Here is a 23,180-nt window from a genome sequence, read left to right on the forward strand (position 1 = left end):
ATAGGGTTTTATTAAGGGGATATGATAATGCCCTAACTGGGTAAACTGCAGATCAACCCATTTCTCAAAAATGATTGCCTCATCATATTCCCTGTCAAGTTTCATTTGTAAGGGGTTTCTTTTTTACTGTTTCTCGGGCTTATAATAGGTCAGCCAGTTATGTTTTCCTGAGCTGCCCTGCCCGCAGTGCGGTTGCGAATCGCTTACCCCTTCCTGATTCTGAGCTGAGGACTTATCGAGTGGTAACAAAGACAGACAAACAGACCAGTGGATTGGTACAAGGAAAACCAATGTTTATTAATAAGAAAACTAAAACTACAAAGTAAACAGTATAATACAGAAGATAAAAAGAAATCGCTATGGATGTAATACAGTTTTACGCTTAACGGGTTGGAAGAAACGGACACATCGAGGGAAAATTCTAAAATCACAAGTTTAGCAATATCCCCTTTAACCCCCACCCTTACGCTTATGCTAGGTTGTCTTGTGGCGGCCAGAAAATTAATGCTCACCGGTGAAAACAGATGAAAAGGCCTGGCTTCTGTGCCTGCTGTTGCCGTCGACATGTGGTTGCGAGGTTTACTGAATGGCCTTCCTTCTTAGGTGCTAGCAGACAGACAGGACACCAGGCCAGGAGGCGAAGAGAGAAGAGCGAGAGAGATACTGGGCAGCCCAGTTATACCCTCTTGGTAACAGGTTTTTTTCATACCTCATCAGCTTGCTTCATTGTTTGATTTAAGCACGAAACGTAAGACAAAGGACCCCATCTCTGGCCCATTTACATTAATGGCCAATTCCTGTATTTCTGAGTTCCATAACTGCTTTAAGACAAAGGACCTAATTTCTGGCCCATTTACATTAATGGCCGGTTCCTGTATCGATCTGTTCGCTAACTGCTTTACCATTGTTCCGAATGTACCTTGATGGTTCACCTTTTGTCCTGCGATCACTTCCTGCTCGAATTTTGATGTGTTGGCCGGCCATGTTGATAGCTTGCCTCAGGGCTAGAATGCAGCTGCATTGTTTAAAGAAACCTGTCTGAAACACGAAGCCTGCCGAGTTGTTGAGAATGCAATTTCAAATCTGCCGGTCCTCGGCCATGTGTCTGACTGCAGCCATTTTGAGAGACCTTGGATTTTTTAAAACAGTCACACCAGGGTTTCTTTAATAACTCCAATAAATCTTCGGGGTGGGGGGAACATGTGAAATTTTGTGAATCCCTTCACATTTTTGCCCTTTTCATGGAAGGTTTACCCAAAAGCATAGGTATCTCACTAGAAACTACATCCATACTTATAAAATGGCTTACTCCAGCTATCTTACATGGAATTACCACTGTCTTGAGTGACCTCAAGGTGTTGTCATCTCCAAACCTAAAACATGTAGAACTTTTATATTCTTTAACCTTGTGTTGATCCTCACTACTTAGTGAATCAAGATAACATTTTAACCAATCTACCCCGCATACAGGTGAAGTACATGCACTATCTAACATCGCACAATTAAAGGAATCTGCGACTAATACATTCATCACAGGATTAAAACTCCTTGTGATCAGTATAATCTGTTCACATTCATCATTACCTTCATCCTCAGAACTACTTTCTTCACCCGCCATTTCAAAGACACTGTGTCTTCGCTCCAGGCAATTAGCCACATAATGATACTTAGTGTCACATCTAAATCATCCCATTTGCCTTGGGCATTCCTGGAATTCATTTGCATGTTACTACTGTCCCAATTTTGTCTTCTGTTGATATCACTGGATTTGCCATGCCTGCTTTCATCACCAATCTGGCTGTCTTTAATGTTTCCGTCATATTGACCCCTGCGTCTGGTCTCTTGAAAATTTTGAAACTTGGATTGGCGCCTGCATTCAATATCTGGAATATTTTGAAACCGGGTAACCATCGAGTCTTCCATTCTTTGTATAACAGCGGAAGACCCCTTTTGTTCCATGCAGGCTGAAGGGAATGACTCTTTCCCCAGGAATTTTTTTTTAAGGCAGCAGACATTTGATCCAACAGAATCTCCTTTTCCAAAAACTGGACGCCAGTTAGGACCAGTTGCCTGTCCATATGAGACATCTTTGCACAATTTGTTAATTTAAACGTTTGTACCGATCCAGGGATTCCCAAGTAGAACTTTGTCAACCTTTTGTACAATTTGTTAAAGTTAATTATATACTCTTGCATTGAATGACCGTCCATTTTCTGAAATCTATCAAATGCTGACCAGGCCTCATAGGCACTTAACAGGTCATCTTTCTTGTAGATTTGATCCAGAAATTCTATTAGAAAAGTAAAATCTTCATCATTATCCAAAAGGTTTGCATCCATCTCAGAAAATACCTTACTTCGTTCAGGAAGTGACGCCAAGGCCTTGCCTTGTTTTCTCATTGGCAGAGTAGTAACCCGTTTCCACATATCAACCTCGTTCTTCCACTGGTCATACGGTTCACTCCGAGAACATCGGTGGGAAATCGTATCTCGACGATTTAAACTTGCTTTCTGCCATTTTCTACAATGGCCACTAGGCTTTCAAGTTTTATGGAAAAAAAATTGTAGTTTCCAACCTCCAACTTTAAGCAACCATTCTCTGCTACCATGTTAAAATTGGATAGCCAGGTTGTGAAGGATAGAATACTAGAGCCTAGTCTTCAGTTGCTTCCAAGCCTTTATTCTCAGATCCCCCCCCCCTCCTTACACATCGTGCACCCCCTAGATAAGCTCCCTCCTATAAATGGATATAAGAGAGTCCCCAATTGATACCCACCACCTGAATACAGTTAACACTAGTTGATATAAATCACATGGATACAGTTAACTCACTAATAACTCACTCATTTTGAAACTGTTTTTGAATCACGTTAATAAACTATCCTTAAAGTGTTTTCACTGTTAGAAAAAAAACAGGAGTCTAAAGGGAAATATAATTCTAATGTTCAATTGCAATCTAATTTGTTGAGAACATGAGGAAATTCACAGCACAATAAACAGTTATTTAAATGTTATTGCAGTGCAGCAGGAGATACCTTGTATCTTATGCCTGTTTGATGCTGCACTTTCCCTACAGGGCTGCTATTGGCGTCAGCCTGACTTCAGAGACTCTGTTACTGCCTGCAGAGGCACAAAGACCTAACTGCTGGAACATCAATATTTTACTTTCTTCCATTCCTAGCTATCTAAATGCAACCAGTGTGCCTGCAACAATGGTTTTCCTTCCCTTTCCCAACACCTCTAGAACCTCCAAAGGATCTACCCTTTGCCCATCCTCTTCCTTATCATCATGCTGCCCCTTGGCAACATCATCCACGCGCATGGAATCAATATGCTGATGACACCCAGATCTACCTCTCCACCACTTCTCTCGACCCCTCGAATGCCTCTGTGCTGTCGAGCTGCTTACCTAAAGTCAAGCCTTGGCTGAGTCACACTTCCTACAGCTGAAAGTTGGGAAATCTTTGGCCCCTGCCATAAACTTTGCTGTCTTGTCACTGACTCCATCTCCCTCCCAGCCATTTTTTAGTCTAAACCAGACCGTTTGACACCTTGGAATCCTGATCGACCCTGAGCTGTGCTTTAAATCGTACATCTTATCTATCAACAAGACTGTTTACTTCCATCTCCATGATATTGCCCACTTCCCCCTACCTCAGCTCTATTGCTGCTAAAACCCTCATTCATGCCCCTGCCATCTCCAGTCTCAACTAGTCCAACATGCTCCTTTCTGGCTGCCCACCCTCCATTACCTCCCAACTTATCCAAAACTCTATCACATGTGTTCTGCCCCTCACTAAGTTCCACTTGCCATTGTCCTCATCCTAGCTGACCTACACATGCTTCCCATCCCCCAAAGAATTAAGTTTTAATATCTTTTTCCTTGTCTGTAAATCCTGCCCCGCCCCTGGCCTTGTCCCACCATGTGTTTGCAATTTTCCCCACCCCTATATCCCCTCTCACATGTTCTGATCCTCTGCCTCTGGCTTTCTGTATTTCCCCATATCCTTTTGCCGCACCATCTTTTGTAGATACCTCAGCCGACTGAGTCCTACTCTTTTGAACAACCTCCCTAAACTGCCCAACTTGTGTAACTCTCTCTCTGCCTTTTTAAAAACCGCAGACAATCTCTTGAGCCAACCTTTCAGTCACCCCTCCTAATCTCTCCATTCCTGTTTTGATTGTTGAACCATCAGAGGTAATATTAAAAATCTTGTGTACGTCTGGATTTCTTGCCCATCATCCTGCTATCGTGATGACACTTGGTGACACGTTAATGTCGGTTTTTAACATTTTAACATTGAAATTACTGACGTAAACATTGAGATTGGAAATCCTGTATTAAGCGGTTCCCAGCAGCAATGTTTTTGCAGACTTTGGTGATGCTGTGCGTTGAATTTTTGAAGTCTGCCTCCAAACTATGTTGCCATCTTCTATGTTTAAAAAATAAACATTCATCAATTGGCCATGGGCAATGCTTACTTGTTAATGAAGAGAACTTTTCAGTGATATCTGTATGTTACACCATCTGGTGATGTAATTCACATCTTTCAGCTTGTCTTTTTTACATGGAGAAAAGCATTGCTTGCATCAGAAAATACTGCAGTAGATATTACACCCACTGCAGTGGTTAGAGTCTTTAGAGAGGGCTGTTGCTGGCTCTTTCATCATCTAATTCTGCTCCAAAAAGTGCCTGGCAGTCAAATGTAGTCCTTTAACTATATTATTCCTATATACTGGATTTATGAAAAGACTGGAAGATAGTGGATGTTATCCTTATATTCAAAATTTGAAACTTGAATTTGAGTTTTGGATCAGTTAAGCTAACATATGTGTGTTGTGAAAAGTGTTTGAGAACATTATATATGGTGCTGTCAATTTTCACTTAAATAGCACACTGGTCATAAGTAGTTAACATAGTTTTAGAAGCAATAAATAATGCCTCCCATATCTACTGAAAGTCTTTGTTCCTCATTTATTGATCCACAATCAGTGCATGTACTTTACCTGGATTTGACCAGGTACTTGATAAAGTTCTGTGAGGTTTTTGAAGATTAGAGCTTGTGGAATTAGTGATAAATTACATGCCTGGATTGAAAATTGTCTTAGAAATGGAAGTGTAAAGTAAAAGGAAAAGCCTCTGTCTGGAGCCTGTCGTTAATGAACCTTCTCAGCTATCTGTTCTGGGCCTCTGTTGTTTACACCTTTTTAACAATGTGGAGGAGCGTACTTGTAAATAAATAAATGTAAAATTTGTTGATGGCACCAAACTATGTAGCAAGATGACTACTGCAAGGGAGTTTTGATAGCATTGAAAGAGATATATACACCGTAAGCATTTAGGCCAAGGATTGACAGATTGATTTTATTGCCTATAAATGGACAATGCATATTAGAACAGAAAACTTGGCACACAATGGATGGCATCCATTAGTAAACAATGAAAAGAGAAAGGATTTGCATGTGAATCTGTTTATCAACAAGACTGAATGGGCTCGATATTAGCAGGACGGGGGGTCGACTGGGTGCGTGGGTAACGCGCCCGGTGAAATCAGTGTGCTCCGCACAGAATCACAGGCTAATTGGAGCCACTTACCTGTGCTTCCGGGTTTCCCGCTGGTAAGCTGCGCAGCGGGCGGACTGCGCATGCGCAGCAAGGTCTGTCAGCTGGAGGAGCCCTATTTAAAGGAGCAGTCCTCCACTGACTGATGCTGTCGGAAAAAGGAAAAATTACATTATGGAGCAGCCCAGGGTGAAGGCTGCTCCCAGGTTTAACGATGCCTCACTCCAGGTTTTATTGGATGGTGTGAGGAGGAGGGGGTGGACAGAGATCTTCCCCCTCGGCGAGCGGGAGGAAGTGGCCTGCCTCTGCCACCAAGAAGGCCTGGCTCGAGTTGGCAGAGGAGGTCACCTGCACCACCAACATATCACGCACCTGCATACAGTGCAGGAGGCGCTGCAATGACCTAAGTAGGTCAGCCAAAGTGAGTACACTTACTCATTCTGCTCCCCTCCGTCTGCCACATCACTGCCCCCACCCCACATCTCCTTCTGCACTGCCAACACTACTCTATCACATCACCCCTCACACCCACTCAAAGGTCATCCTCATCTTACTTGCACTTACTCACCTCGCCAGTACTCATCCTGCCACTACCACTCAACCAATCCTCATACAATCTCATGGCTCTATCTCATACTCACCCTCTCATTCATCTCTTTCACGGTCAGCCTCACTCATCCTGCCACTACCTGTGCTGCAGCCACAGGGTATGCATCACATATGTGCAGTAGGAAGCGTAAGGCAAACGTGTCGTGAGCATGAAGGGGATGCACAAGGGTGTTTGAGGGTTTGTCATGGTTTTTACTTATATTTAATTTCTGATCAACTCACATAACATATTATATTGTCACCACTACTGCCACATCTTTGCGAATCTTGTCTGGTTTGTGCAATAATGCCCTTTCCTGAGGATCACTATGAAGACTCACAACTGATGCCACTCATTGTGTCACTGCAGAGTGGGTGTAGGTGTATTTGCAGGGCTCTTTTGTGCAGACGACTGAGAGACGTCGGCGATGTCCCTGGTGGCACCCTGGAAGGATGCAGAGGAGAAGTTGTTGAGGGCAGTGGTGACTTTGACAGTGACAGGTAAGAAGATGGTGCTCGGGCCAGCTGGGAGCAGCTCGGCATGAAGGAGGCTGCAGATGTCCACGGCTACATGTTGAGTGACTCTGAGCCTCCATGTACACTGCTGCTCAGAGAGGTCCAGGAAGCTGAACCTCAGTCTGTAGACCCTGTGGCGAGGGTAGTGCCCTCTGTGACGCATCTCTCTCTGCAGTTGCCCTCCCTCCGGCTGTGCAGGTGGATGTGTCACAGCACTGTGTTGTGGGGCTCCACGTGTCAGAGGTGGACGGCGTGGCCGGCGAGGCTGGTGATGCTGTTCGCCCTCCGATTAGGTCATGACTGCAGCTACGGCGGCCCCCATCGGGAAGATGTACATCTGAGGGGGTCCGCAAGGTAGGTAAATGTGTCTGGACACCGGGGTAAGTGTGCAAGTTAGTGAATTTTATTGTTGGGGGAGGGTGGTGGAGGCCAAACGTTGTCCAAAGTGACAGAGTGGCCTTCTGCAATGAGTGAGGGTCTCCCCGCCCCCCCCTGTCAAATGGACCTTTGCAGCTGCCACAGGTTGATGGCTGCAACACGTCCATTTGAACTGGGAGTGTTTCCCCCAGTATGGGAAACAGTCTCAGTTAATTTCAAAATCCCACCCCTCCTAAAATATCAGGTCTGTAAACGACCTGAAGTACCTGTTTAAGTACTTTAAGAGGCATCCCGCCGGCTTTAATTGCTGGTGGGAGTCCCACATGCGGGGGCTGTGCGCACATGTCAGCGCGTCACTGGGGAACCCTGAAGGGCTCCAGACCCGCCCCGGGAATCCCGGATTTTCGCAACCCCCCCGCCACGAATGCACCTGATTGCGGGTGCGAAAATCGAGTCCAATATGTCTGAAGCGTATTTGATAAGTTGAAATAAATTATTTTAACTCAGTTTTAAATGTGAGTTATTAATTAGATATATTATGACGCTTTGGGCACCATTCCTTCAAGTAAACATTTTTGCAAAAGTTCAGAGAAGCAAGACTAGGATAATCCTTTGACTTGAGACTTTTGAATTATGAAGCAAGATTCTTAGAATTGAACTTGTTTTTGTTGGAGAAAAGAAAATTGAGAAAGGACCTAACCCAAATATTTAAAATGATGAAAGTGGAGGTTAAATGTTGATGAAATTAGGTTTCTTTAAACTTGAACTGTAATTGCATAACTAAATAAAATGATTGTAAGATAAACAAGCCTTGATACATCGAGAAAATATGTTTTTCCCTAGGTAGTTGATACGTGACTTCATCAAAATAATTCCTCTTAAAAACAACTGGATAAATATCAGTCCAAGAATAAGATTGATGTTAAAAGGATAAGAATAAAGATAGATTATAACATTCTTAATGGAACATATTGGTTCCTGTACTGCCTGACAGGAATGCTACTGGTCAAGTTTTGTTGATTAGCTTTGGGGGGGGCAGGGAGAAATTTCACTGAGTTTTATCTTGTTGGGGGCTTTACCCAGTGGTCGATTGTCTTTCCCAGGCAATTGAGTTGGGTAGAGCCCATGATAGTGTAACTTGTACACGTTCTATAGAGGGACTGAGCTTCATGGACTGAATTTTTTTTTGTTCTTGCTTTGTTTTGATTAGTTGATTACTTAGGAACAAGGCACTGTAGAGGACTGCAAAAGATCATTTCAATTCATCTTGCTGATTCAAAAGTTCGAAAAGAGGCGTACACCACCCATATCCTTGTACACCTCAATTTCTTTCTCTGCTAAATATCTATCCATTTTTAAAAAATTTGCTGATATTGACTTGGCTGGCAGTTGGCTTGATATGTTAACCACCATCTGTAGAGAGAGTTCCAGATATTCACAACCCTTGTGTGAAAAACTGCTTCCTGCCTTTACTCCTAAATGGCCTAGCTCTAAGTTTAAGAATGTGTCCCCTTGTTCTGGATTCCCCACCAGAGGAAATAGTTTCTCTGTATCTACCCAATCAAATCCCTTTATGCTCAAGAGTTGGAAGTCCTGCTACAGGAGGTGTACCATTGGAGGGAGAGTATATCTGGGCTGAAGGCCACCCTCCAGTAAAAGCATAGGTGCCAACTGCATCAAAGGAGGTTGTTGACTGAATTCATGCAGTCACCCAGGTCCCTGGCATTTGGCAGTAAATGAGAAATAAGTTTGCTGGTATCATTGTACATATCTCTTGTGGAGACCATCAAGCATGGGATCCCACATGCCCATTTGCACACACTTGTTCCTTGTGCCAAAGCTGCATGGTGACTTCATCAGAGTGCTACCAACTAAGTCAAGCTGACACAAAAAAAATTCTGAACAGCAGTGTTAGAAAAGTTATGCTAGGGCTCTACGGTATACTGTCAGATCACATTTAGAGAGTATTGTGTTCAATTTTAGTCAACACAAAATAAAGACAATATGCATGCACTGGAAAGGTTACAGATGAAAGCAATAAAATTGACCCCAACTGTAGTAGGTGTGAGCTTTGAAGAAAGATTAGAAAAGTTTAAGCTTAAGCGACTAAAGGGGAGGCGGAACCTCATTGAAGTATATGCTGTATTAAATGGAATAGATAAAGTAAATCCAGATTATTACTTGAAAGTAAGAGTAGAGGATGGAAATGAATGAAAAGTGAATCTAAAACCGATAATGGAAGGATCAAAGTTGTAGAGACAAAAATATTGAAGTTGTTCAAAATGAAGTTGGATACAATGGGAGAGTAAGGGTACCAAAAGGGATAAGCTTCGGTTCACTGAATGGCCTTTTTATCTTGAGTTTTTTTTTGTTCTTCTATATGTGAAATAAAATGCTGAGCTCTCTTGCTGGATTAATGAGTTTATCTACTGAATATTTGAGCTATACAGGCCAGGAAGATCCAGAATTCAGTCCATAGTTTGTGTTGAGTTAACTGACCTCAGCCATACTGGCAGTAGAGTTGCGACAATTGGCTTGAGCATCCCTTGGCTAGGGAGGATAATTGGCCGGGGCTCCGGCTCGTAATCACTATACAATGACCCTTACTGGAAATACGCATATGCATATAATCAGCAGAGGAGAGGATTGGGCTTGGCTGTGATGCTTCCTATGATCAAATAGCTTGTTGGCACACACTATTCTGGATTGTAATTGAATAATCAAAATACTGGAGAGCACCTAGGAACATAGGAACAGGAGTAGGCCATTCAGCCCCTCGTGCCTGCTCCGCCATTTGATAAGATCATGGCTGATCTGTGATCTAACTCCATATACCTGCCTTTGGCCCATATCCCTTAATACCTTTGCCAAAAAGCTATCTATCTCACATTTAAATTTAGCAATTGAGCTAGTATCGATTGCCGTTTGCGGAAGAGAGTTCCAAACTTCTACCACCCTTTGTGTGTAAAAATGTTTTCTAATCTCGCTCCTGAAAGGTCTGGCTCTAATTTTTAGACTGTGCCCCCTACTCCTAGAATCCCCAACCAGCGGAAATAGTTTCTCTCTATCCACCCTATCCATTCCCCTTTAATATCTTATAAACTTCGATCAGATCACCCCTTAACCTTCTAAACTCCAGAGAATACAACCCCAATTTGTGTAATCTCTCCTCGTAACTTAACCCTTGAAGTCCGGGTATCATTCTAGTAAACCTACGCTGCACTCCCTCCAAGGCCAATATGTCCTTCCGAAGGTGCGGTGCCCAGAACTGCTCACAGTACTCCAGGTGCGGTCTAACCAGGGTTTTGTATAGCTGCAGCATAACTTCTGCCCCCTTGTACTCTCGTCCTCTAGATATAAAGGCCAGCATTCCATTTGCCTTATTGATTAGTTTCTGCACCTGTTCATGACACTTCACTGATCGATGTACCTGAACCCCTAAGTCCCTTTGGACATCCACTGTTTTTAACTTTTTACCATTTAGACAGTACCCTGTTCTATCCTTTTTTGATCCAACGTGGATGACCTCACATTTGTCTACATTGAATTCCATTTGCCACAGTTTTGCCCATTCACATAATCTATCAATATCGCTTTGTAATTTTATGTTTTCATCTACACTGCTTACAATGCCACCAATCTTTGTGTCATCGGCAAACTTAGATATGAGACTTTCTATGCCTTCATCTAAGTCGTTAATAAATATTGTGAATAATTGAGGCCCCAAGACAGATCCCTGCGGGACTCCACTAGTCACATCCTGCCAATGTGAGTACCTTCCCATTATCCCTACTCTCTGTCGCCTTTCGCTCAGCCAACTTCCTAACCAAGTCCGTACTTTTCCCTCGATTCCATGGGCTTCTACCTTAGCTAACAGTCTCTTATGTGGGACCTTATCAAATGCCTTCTGGAAGTCCATATAAATAACATCCATTGACATTCCCCTGTCCACTACTTTAGTCACCTCTTCAAAAAATTCAATCAGGTTTGTCAGGCACGACCTACCTTTCACAAATCCATGCTGGCACTCTCTGATTAACTGAAAATTCTCGAGGTGTTCAGTCACCCTATCCTTAATTATAGACTCTGGCATTTTCCCCACAACAGATGTTAGGCTAACTGGTCTATAATTCCCTGGTTTCCCTCTCTCTCCTTTCTTAAAAAGCGGAGTGACATGTGCAATTTTCCAATCTAGAGGGACAGTTCCTGAATCTAGAGAACTTTGAAAGATTATAGTTAGGGCATCCGCAATGTGCTCACCTACTTCCTTTAAAACCCTGGGATGGAAACCATCTGGTCCTGGGGATTTGTCACTCTTTAGTGCTATTATTTTCTTCATTACTGTTGCTTCACTTATTTTAATTTTATCGAGTCCCTGTCCCCGATTCAATATAAGTTTTCTTGGGATTTCCGGCATGCTATCCTCTTTTTCGACTGTAAATACTGACGCAAAGTAATCGTTCAACATGTCCGCCATTTCCCCATTGTCAATGACAATATCCCCACTTTCAGTTTTTAAGGGGCCAACACTGCTCCTGACCACCCTCTTTTTCTTAATGTAACTATAAAAGTTCTTCGTATTGGTTTTGATATCCCTTGCGAGTTTTTTTTCATACTCTCTTTTTGTAGCCCTTACTATCTGTTTTGTGACCCTTTGTTGATCTTTGTATCTTTCCCATTCGTCAGGATCTGTGCCATTTTTTGCCCTTTTGTATGCCCTTTCCTTATGTTTTATACTGTCCCTTACCTCTTTAGATGTCCATGGCTGTTTTTTTGGCAAGTAGACTTCTTGCCCCTCAGGGGTATAAACCGATTCCGTATCACGTTAAATGTTTCTTTAAACATTTCCCACTGATCATCAGTCGTTTTACCCATTAACAGATTTGCCCAGTTTACTGTGGACAGTCTCTGTCTCATCCCATTGAAGTCGGTCTTGCCCAAGTCTAGAATCTTGGCAGCTGATTCACTTTTTTCCCTTTCAAACACCACATTGAACTCTATCATGTTATGATCACTATTGGATAGATGTTCACGCAGAGTTAAGCTGTTAACTAAATCTGGTTCATTACTCATTACTAAATCTAGTATGGCTTGCCCCCTTGTTGCCTCTAGGACATATTGCTGTAGAAAACTATCCCGGACACACTCAAGAAATTCACTACCTTTCTGACAGTTGCTAGTCTGCTTTTCCCAATCTATGTGAAGGTTAAAGACCCCCATTAAGAGCACTATGACTTTCTTACACGCTTGTCTAATCTCTGCATTTATACAATCTAGCACTTCAGAGCTGCTGCCAGGGGTCCTATACACAATTCCCACTATAGTCTTAGATCCTTTCCTATTTCTCATTTCAACCCATAAGGTCTCTGTTGGCTGCTTACCTCTCGTTATATCCTCCTTTATCATTGAAGTGATTTCATCTCTAATCATTAATCTCCTCCCCCTCTTCCATCTCTCCTGTAGACCTTATAACCCGGTATATTTAGTTCACAATCCTGACCATCCTGCAGCCATGTCTCAGTAATAGCTATCATGTCATACCCTCCAATTTGAATTTGAACCTGTAGTTCATTTAATTTATTCCTTATACTCCGTGCATTTGTATATAGCACTCTTAGTTGGGCCACACACCCTAGCCTGGCCTTCAGCTTTGATGCTCGGTTAATCGCCTTACGCCTTCTAGTTTTTATTTTATCTGTCGTGCCTAAAGTACACTTTCTTTCCGCTGCTCTACGCTTTTCCCTTTCACTTGTTCTTGAACAACTGTTTGTACTATTGTACTACCTGGTAGCCATGGAGCCATACCCCAGCAGGGAGTTGAGACCTTCAGGAGCGGAGGAGATGGAAGGAAATTATCAAGTTAATTTTTTTAATATAATTTACTTTCACACACAAAAATTGTCCAAAAATTTTAAGACAAACAAAATACACTACACCGTAGTAAGCACTAAAATAAATTACAGACTGAACATTACCATAAAAGCTTATGAGTAAGAAAACTTGGTCTTCAAATGATGACTATTACAATGAGGTGATGTTATTCTGTAGTTTAGTTGGTGCCCTTTGATCAGTTTGGGCAATATTTTTAGCTTTTAATCTGAGGAATGTCATCAATCCAGCGTAGAGATACTTTAGCATATATTTGAGTCATAATTTGGTGGTTAATGGATAAAGGATTAGAAGAATCAAAACAAGTTCTGACGTAGATTTTTGGGTTCGTCTTGAATTATTGCTGGTACTTTATTAACTTTTTTACTTAATAAACATTGAAGACAAAAAAATGGAAACTATGTTGGTCAAATCCTTCTAAGGAGACTTAAGAAAAATCAGGAACAATAAAGGCCATTTGTAGCTCATCCTGCTATCACCTTAACTCCCCCAGTTTAGTATCCAACTACATTTTGATGACCTATAGGGCGCTAAATTGGGCCGTATAACGCCCGTTGTTTCGGCGCTAATCGGCTTCTCCGACACCCAAGATGGTGTCTTGGCTGCGCACATATGTTTCCAGGATGATGTGTGCCGGATGCCATCTTGGTATAGGTTTTCACATCGTTCACCTGACGAAGGAGGAAGCCTCCGAAAGCTTGTGAATTTAAAATAAAATTGCTGGACTATAACTTGGTGTTGTAAAATTGTTTACATCTTGGTATAGGAGTATAGAATGCTGAAAGCATGTAAAGTAGGGAGAAAATGACTTCAATCAGTGTGCAACGCTGATTTAAAGTGATAGACATCATTTTGGGACTTAATGCTCAACTCAACGCACAGTCTTAACCCTGACCATCTGAAGGTGTCTTATAGTGCCCGGAGGACCCCCCACCGGCGCTATTTAAAGGGACCATGCAGGATTTACAGGTTAGTGGCTGGATTATTACCTCTGGCTGCTGAGACATTTGTAACTGTTTTTGGAGGTCTCCTATATTTGAATATTAGGACTAGGGGACATAGCCTAACATTTAGAGCCAGGACGTGCAGGAGTGAAGTCAGGAAATGCATCTACACGCAAAGGGCGGGTGAAGTTTGGAACACCCTTGGTGGTTATATGGAGTTAGGTCACAGGTCCAGCATGATCTCATTGAATGGCGGAACGGGCTTGAGGGGCTAAATGCCACTGTCACTTGCTGCCTCCTGATATGCGCCACCTTCTCCTGCAAGAAAGCAGGACGTGTGTCTGGGTGATGTGCCTGTCATGGTTGAATAGCTGCCAGTGTATGTGGCCTGTGAATTGTGGGTAGGCGGCTTGCAACAGTGGTAATGTGTAAGGGTGAGCGGAAGCATCTGGTTGGAAGAGTTGAGTACTGATGGAAAGAGTTTGTTGGTATGTGGGTGATGGGGGGTGTAGTGCATGGTGCAGTTGGTAGGAGACGCCACTTGACAGTTGACCTCACTCGCCTTGACCACTCATGTCAAAGCATTGAACTTCTTCCTGCACTTCATCCACGTTCATGATGCTGTGCGCCTGGCATTGACTTTGTCTCCCACTGCCTTTTGGATCTATGTCTGGAGGGCCTCTTGCCTCCTCCCCCCTCTGCGGATATAGGATGTCCCTCCTTCTGTCCACCTCTTGTACCAAGGTCTCTAGTGCATCAGCAGAGAACCTCGGTGCATGCACTCTCGCAGGCCTGGTACAACTCAGATCGGCAGATTGGTGAGGTCTGGCGTGCAGATTGGAGGATGTGGGATTTAGTAGTGTGCAACCTTTATTCAATGTTTTAACATAACGCATCAGTGTTTAAACATAGGAATGGGACCTGCATCTGTGTTTTACGTGTGTGATGTCTGATCTCCGTTCAGACTCTGTGCAGACAGTAGACTGTTATTTTCAGCAAATAACAGGTACCAGCTATCTTTAAGAGATTTCGGAGAAATATCCTCCCTTTAAGAGATTGGCCTCCCCCGCTGGTGGAAAGTGCGAATTGAATTGATTCCACATGCAAGGCCTGGAATGGAACACTGATTGCAGGTTAGTACTCAGGCCGGCCAAAACTTGCGTCTTGCCTGCGGAGGGGTCATTGGGCACGGGGTAATAGCGCATCACGTTCCCCACGCCCAGAAATGGCCCTTATCCAATTTCTTTCCCCATAATGTTTTTGTCTCTACTACCCAGCCTGAAAAATTATTCCAAATATTTATCACTGAGTATATAAGTTTTTCCTGATATTTGCTTTAAATTTACTTTTCACTAATTTAAATTTATGCTCTCTAATCCTAATAGACTGATTAACTTTGAAATAATATTCTGGGTTTACTTCACTTTTATTACTTTACATATCTCGATGATATTTCCTACCCCCGGGGCTAATATCACCTTTCATCGGGCGGTCCTGGGGAACAGCAGTCAGAGCATGAGACGATGTTAAAATCTTCTAGGAAATCAGGCCCTGCTTCTCTGGCAGCATTTGTATGTGGCAGGTGGGGAAAGGGCAGCCAGCAGCTGTCCCAGCAAGGTCGCACAGAGGAAAGTCCAGGTTGAGTCAGGGAGGGAGTGGTGGAGCTCGTCACCCCATTTTCTCATTGCTCTATTGGAGCGGGACCGTGGAGGGCAATCTAGCTCTTGGTGCGATGAACCTGTGTTACTATTGCTCTGGTGCCACGGTACATTGTGCTACAATCTGCAAATAACTCTTTCAAATGCAAAGTAGATAGTTTATTATGCAGCCTGCACTTCTTAAGAAGCAGCTCACGTTTAGAACAAAAATACAAAGTTATGTGATTATTCTGAAACTTTTGGGCTGAAATTATGGCCAACGATTTGCTTAGAGTGTCACAAGCTCCACACAGAATGGTTTTATGTATTCGCTCGAAACGATGTCAAAAAACATACTTCTGTTCTATAGTTTACAGTAAAGTGTTCCTGTATGGCTGTATGATTTCTGCAATACATATGCATAAATTCTGAAAATGTTTAGTATTGTATAAATGCACCTGTTACTGGTAAATACAAACTGCAATGTGAATTCTTTCAGGAAGATCTTATTTAATTTTATTTTTGATGCTAAAATAGACCTCCCGAATTTTTTTTCCATTTTCTGCGTGTATTTAACAAATTGTTTATTGTCTTAATTTATTATTTCAAATGTTGCATTTTCCATTCAGCTCCCAGAAGTTTGGTGTGACTCTACCAGCTCTAGTTTTTGTTAGGCATGAAGAGTCTCGCATAGAAGGTATTCACCTTGAAAAATCTAGCACTGAAGACATTGTATCTGCAGTCAAGACTGCCATGTTGGAGAAGTTTGTAAGTAATTTTAATGCTAAATGTTAACATTTAAACAGATTAACATAACTTCTGATAGTCTCCTCATTACTAATGTTCCAAATATTTGTGAGCTATACACCCATGTTCTCATTAAATATTGTGATATTAGTGAATCATTAACTCTTGATTTATAATTTAAATTCATCATTAAATTGAAGTGTCAGTTTGGTACATTCTCGGTTTTAAATCAAAAGGTTGTGGGTAAAGAAAAAAAAGTAATTGTATTTATGTAGTGCCTTATCACATCCTCAGGATATCTCAAAGTGCTTTACAATCACTGTAGTCACTGTTATGTAGGCAAACAGAACACCCAATGTGCACACAACAAGGCCCCACAAACAGCAAATGAATGAATAACCAGATAAATTGTTCTGGTGGTATTGGTTTAGGGAGGAATGTCAAGGCACAAAGAGAACTCCCAGCCCTTCTCTGAAATAATGCAATGGGATCTCTAATGTCTGCTTGAGCAGACAGACAGGGCCTCAGTTTAATAAACTATCTGAGAGAAGGCATCTTCAACAATGCACAAGTGTCAGCCTTGTCTCAGTGGTAGCACTCTCGCTTCTGAGCCAGAAGGTTGTGGGTTCAAGCCACACTCCAGCACTTGAGCGCATAACCTAGGCTGACTCCTCAGTGCAGTATTGACTCTCCGTGACCTGTAGGCTTCAAGGAGTTCAGGGTAGTGTGGAGGAGCTTGTGTGCGCTGTAATGGAGCAGGACTCTGCAATGCATTCTGCCATCAATTTTATGACACTTTTTCAGTGTTAAGTACTCTGGACTATGCCATTAGTCACATGTCTAGCTCAGTGGCAGAAAGTTTCAGGAACATTAGCAGTAATTCAGTTGTAGAGATCCCTGGTTCTCAGATTCTGCTTCATTCATTAGGACAGCATAACACCTTGAGATAGGATTTCATAGACCTCATGGAAGGCCAAAGGTGAGATCAGGGGCGTTTGTAGGAGCTTGGTCTCCAGTGGAGGAATGCAGGCTAACTTGTATTATCAGCATCTTGTATGCGTGGTACTGTGATGCCATATTTTGCCTCTGCACAAGTGCGTGCACAGTATTCAGATGCCATGCAAATCATCAGTGTAGTGACCAACACTTAAGATGTACCTGGAGGAGCTTATCATCTGGAGGTGGTGTTCTCTCTTGATCCAAGATACTTAATAACAAACTTCCCAGGACGCCACAACATCTGCCTCTTCCACTGTAGGACAATCATTTTGAGTACATTATGAGGTAGACCACATGCCACTTTTACATCTAGAACAAAAGGGAGACACAGTGGATCATTATGATAAATATTTTAAAGACTACCAACATTGCACAATAAACAGAATATGGATCACTGAAATGTTGTAAGCTCTCCTTATTTTCACATGGCCATATCCGGACCTCATTGCCACACTGCATCAAATGTGCCTTCATAGTTAGACTTTCTGCTTTATTGCAGCTTACAAGGAATAAAACTGTTTAGGTGCTACCTGAGTATGGCAGTTTTGTCAGACATCTAATGAGACTGTGGTTAGGAACTCAGGGGATGGTGAACATGTGGAATTCTCAACCACAGAAGGCTGTGGAGGCCAAGTCACTGAATATATTTAAGAAGGAGCTAGATAGATTTCTAGACACAAAAGGCATCAAGAGGTATGGGGAGAGAGCAGGAATATGGTATTGAGATAGAGGATCAGCCATGATCATTTTGAATGGTGGAGCAGGTTCGAAGGGCCGAATGGCCTACTCCTGCTCCTGCTCCTATTTTCTATGTTTCTATGAATAGATAGCTTCAGCCATCAGGAAGCATGCTGTAGGGTTTGAACATTATCTTATGTTTTTCTTATATACAAGGTACATTTTGAGAAGCATTGCATGAAATTGTGACTATTAGGTCAGATTATGGAGCAAATAAATGTGGAAAGTAAAGGTGTACTGTATCTTGTTGCATCTCGGTTGTGCTGTACAATATGGGGCATATAAATAAGCGAGCAAAGAAATCAGTGGTCAAGGTTTGCTGTGTTTTTATGTCCACTATTATCTCCAGCTGTTTGCTGTTGATCATCTTCGTTTGGTTCCAGCTCGATCTGTAGTATGACACAGAAGGAAATGCCGCTATTCTTTGTAATGTTGTGCAGCACACAGCAGACTACCACAATCTTCTAACATGTTTGGAGGCATACTGTACAGATCGATTCAGGCTGCAAACCATTATTTCAGGATCTGCTTCGTGGCGATGACCTGGTGGGAAAATTGGAGCGGTGGGGGTGGTGGGAGACCAAAGCTGCAGCGGCCCACATTATTCTTATGGAGCCTGGAGGAGTACTCCTGCTCCTTCTGGTCCCACAAAAATAATTTTAGCACCTATCTTTCCAGCCCTATTCTGTTGTACCGCCAGGTTTTACTGGATGGAGCATCCATGGCGCACGCTCCGCCTAGTAGGCAGTTAAAATAGCGTCAGAGCCCTATGTACGTTACCCAGCAGAAGGCCCCAGGAAAATGGCAGTGGAGTGGGAACGGGGTGGTAAGTCTACCACCTCCATTTTAAGTCTGCTATTGCCCCATTTCCGCCGAGCGGAGGAGTTAAAATCAAACCCGTTGAATGTGTAATAAATTTACACGTTTCATTGGGTTTCTTATTTGTGCTCTGGTGTTGCCATTTAAATTTGAATATATAGAACATTTTTCATCATTGCCAATGGAAAACCAATTTGAAAACTAAAAAGTAAAATGAAATAAAATCATTTCATGTCATAGACAGCTGTATTATACTTTTGAAATGCTTTTTGACACTGTCACCATTTCTTGGTAACTGAATATACAAACATTTTCTTCCTATTTTTTATTAGCCTGAAGTCACAGTGGAAAATCTCCCTTCCTACTTCCATCCTCTGAAACCATTACTCATTCTGTTTATTGATAATGATGACACCAAGACCTTGAAAGCTAAAGAAGAGCTTGCAGAATTTACCAGGTTAAGAAGTGTCCAGGTTTATACCACGTGCTGGATCGACCTGTGAGTCACAATTTCTTTGGCAGTAATCTAACAGATTCAGCACATGGAGTTGGTATGACTGCTAAGTCTCTTTTTATGATAAACTAAAATGGATATTTACACAAAAAAGTTAACTGATATAGTAATGGCTAGTGACAGTGGGAGTAGAATGTTAGTGCCTGTTCTGACGAGTTATGAAAATACTTTCATTAACTGACGAGGCACTTTTTACTGTCAATGCAAATTAGTGTAATCCTGCTTGAAAGACAATTTTTTTCACAGATTTATAGAGGTACAGTACCACTATTGCAATAGGCCAAAAAAGACCAACTTCACATCTTAGAATAATGTAATAAAAGATATGTGTTGTAATCAAAATGCATTCTTAGTTTATTATACTGCACGTACCATGTAGCCTATCCAAGCAGCATGCGCACGCACGCACACACCTCCACTGGTAACCTTTTCAGATCTTTTTACATCAGCATTAGCCACACTGCAGTCAGTTCCACTGCATGAGAAGCCTTCTCTCCAACATTGTACTGTGCCATGATTCCAGTCTATTGCAATTTTCCTTACTTGAGTTGAAACAGCAATATCTTGACCCAAGACAATATTGTACAACTCATTCAATACCTCTGTGATACCTCCTTTATTCCTTGGCAGAAAATTGGGAAACTCCCTATTTCATCAGTTGACATTGGTGGCAATATTAAGCCACTGAAACATCATTATTTCTAAATTTAGGTTCACAGCAATTTTTATGAGCCTTCCCTAAAGTCTTTCTTTATCCATTTCCTGTTAAATGTGGGCACAGGCAGTAAGGATAAAATGCCCAGTGGCAATTGTGGTGAAAATGAGCTCAGGAGAAAGCATTTATTCAATTTGATCACTACGGCCTCATTTGGAGAATCCATGTGTGAAATTGTTGATAAAATCTGAATTGAGTTCTGAGTGATTGTTCTGGGGAAATAATGTCATGTAGAAATGTGTTCTAAAAACTGTTTTGTTAATGAGTGCACAGCATAAATGAAAATCCTTTAGTTATTATCTTCATATCATAGTTAATTAATTCAATCGGGAAAAGCAGAAGGATGCCTGTTCCTTCAATTTAAGGATTTCCTTTCTCTTCAATAAGTTAGCCCCTTCACCGTATCATCTATAGTTCTCTTATCAGTTGTAGCATGAACTATTCCACTACAAGAAAAATTATCATTGCAAACAGATTTTGTTTGTTTTGTCATTTTCTCATTTTTGTAAAAGATTACAAAGCATTGAATAGTTTTTCTGATGCATTGTCTTAAAAATTTTATGATATTACCTGCTTTTTGGAAGTATTTTGGAAATAACACCATTCTAAACAGTTGATAGGTCTCATGTCTGATACTCTGATTTACATATCATCAGATAGGTTTTGTTGACCCGAATTTCAATTCAGATATTTGATAATTGAACCTGAGTCATTTATAGTAGAAAAGGAGGCATGGCTTTGAATGCGGATAACCTTTGCTACTATAAATATGACAAGAGGGCTACACTAAATTACAAATGGGGGTAAGAATTGCTCTGGTCACTGTGTTGCAAGATCATAAACATGTTCTTGTTAAATGATGTTACTACACTGAGCGCTTATCCATGGTTGATAATCAGTTACTGCAGTACAAACATATCGCCTTTATTTACCCTGATAAGATCATCTATAATAAAAGTTGAAACTTATTTATCGGGTCTGACTATTGCCTATCAAACCTTGTCACATATTGTGAAGTATGCTTTGTCCATACAATACTTTAATAAGTAGATGAGAACAAAACTATGCTCAAACAAGTTTTTATAGTTTTTTTTTCTAACCCTACTGAAAACCCTATAACCGTAAAGCTGCTTTCTTGTTTGGATATGTGCCTAGAAAGTAACTCTAAGCTTTACTGGTATCTTTGCCAGTGAATCAAATTTTCTGCACTTTGACTGTGATATTCCGCTGTATTGGTGCACCATTGTCATGCTGCAACTTGCATATTTTTCTTTCCGACTTAATTCAGTAGAAAGTTGAGCTGCTAAATTTTGAAGGAACCACTTATTGATCTAATTTGTTTTTACTTGTGTGACTTGTTGAGAACTCTTACAGTATTGTAGGTCTCCTTTATAACTTGAAACACTTTTCCTATCCATATGTGAATTATAATTTCAAATCTTTTCATCACTCTCTTAAATGAAAAGCAGTGGTTTCTTTTAAATGTGCAACAAACATTATTCAATATTAATAGCATAAATCAAATCTAATTCTTTCCTAGTCCTGTGGTTTAGTTATTTTATTGGTCAATTTTTTCCCCTCTTTGTTCTTTACCACTAAGGCGAAACACTCATGTCGGAGAAGAGATTCTTCAAGTATATTTGAATTACCTCCCACAGCTGCCAGTACTTGTCTTAGTGCAAATCAATCCTGGGAGCCAGGTGTTTGCATTTCCAGAAGGGCAGCTTATATCAAGAGAGGGTGTGCTACCCTGGTTAAAGAAGGTGCAGACAGGACAGGAAGATCCCAGCAGTAAGTAAAATCAATGTTTCCCAACAGTTAAATGTAAACAACTGTATCTGCAGTCTCTCTTTCCAATACAAGCATAATGGTTACCAGGTGAACGAAAATCCGCAGCCTCGCCAATTCATTCTAGCTGTAACTCGGGGGGAGAGGAATGCGAGGGAAGAGCCAGACATGAGGCCAGGACATGGATATGCTGGGCGTTGCCAATTCTTGCCAGTTTTTGCGGGGCCCAAAGCCTTCCCATCCTGAAACAAGGTCACCTGCAACAAAGGGTGTGTGGCTGGGCGGAGGGAACTCCCAGTCTAGATGTTCCCTCATTCCCGGCCTGGGAATCCACTGAGTTTTAGCATGCCTAGTAAACAAGACATAGTGGCCTCCTGGCAAGTGGGGCCCATTTTATGGGCTTGGCCTGGACCTACAAAGATTTCAAATATTTTTGAATTTTTTTTGGCCCCTTTATAAAGGGGGCCACGGAGCACTTACAGAATATTTACGGAGGAGAGGACTAATATTTTCCCCCACTCTGCCAGCAGCCTACGCTGGGATTCTTGGCTTCCGTTACCTCGTGAGCACCCAAGATGCATTCCTGGTGGCGCAGGTGCTTGCTATTGATGTTTTAATTAGGGAACCTCCCTCGACACCACATATTCTGGCGAGGTCAGTATCAGAGGTTCCTGGTGGGCGTGTCCCAGCACTTACACCAGGATGCTGCTCTACAGATTTTTTAAAATTTGTAATGGGGACTTGCTGGCAAGGCCACAATTCTTGTCCTTCCCTAGTTGTCCTGAGACGGTGACTATAGTGCTCCCACAATGGTGTTAGGGAATTCCAGGATGTTGAACCAGCGACACTGAACAAACGACAATATTTGTCGACATCAGGATGGTGTGTGATTCGGAGGAGAACGGGAAGGTTTCTTAGTTACAATTGGGTTATTTATTTGGAATCTTGCTTTATTTATATTTATTTTGCTGTAAGGTCTATTTATTAAGAATTGGTAGTTGCACCATATCATGTTTTGTATTTATTATTAATTTTCACTCTAGTTATATTTATTTAGAGGCAGTGCCTGTCATGTGTTATACTTACCTTGATGTTGTTAGTTTGACTGACACTGTGCTGGTGATGCTGAACTTCATTTCAAGGCCCTGATGGTTTTGCAACCATGGAAAGTTAACAGGTCAATTTTGACATTTTACTGTAAATGCCGCAATACCAGACTGGGAAAAACATGCTGAAAGCTGAATAAAAACCTAGGAAAAAAGAACTCAGATTTACATCACATGCCAGAGTGCTTTGCAAGCAATAATTTGCTTTTTTAAGTACCTATGCGGTTGTTATGTAGGAAC

The 23,180-nt window shown here is 41.7% G+C and overlaps 1 protein-coding gene across 1 annotated transcript in view; it reads left to right on the forward strand.

The window, feature by feature from the left end:
• txndc16 (thioredoxin domain containing 16) overlaps window positions 1-23,180 on the forward strand; it is a 124,475-nt gene that overhangs the window by 89,869 nt on the left and 11,426 nt on the right. The window contains exons 16-18 of the mRNA XM_067991622.1: window positions 16,144-16,282; window positions 19,150-19,316; window positions 21,647-21,837. Coding sequence (XP_067847723.1) covers window positions 16,144-16,282; window positions 19,150-19,316; window positions 21,647-21,837 — 497 coding nt within the window. The remainder of the gene's footprint in view (window positions 1-16,143; window positions 16,283-19,149; window positions 19,317-21,646; window positions 21,838-23,180) is intronic.

The sequence above is a fragment of the Heptranchias perlo genome, chromosome 10 (assembly GCF_035084215.1).
Source record: "Heptranchias perlo isolate sHepPer1 chromosome 10, sHepPer1.hap1, whole genome shotgun sequence".
NCBI lineage: Eukaryota > Metazoa > Chordata > Chondrichthyes > Hexanchiformes > Hexanchidae > Heptranchias > Heptranchias perlo.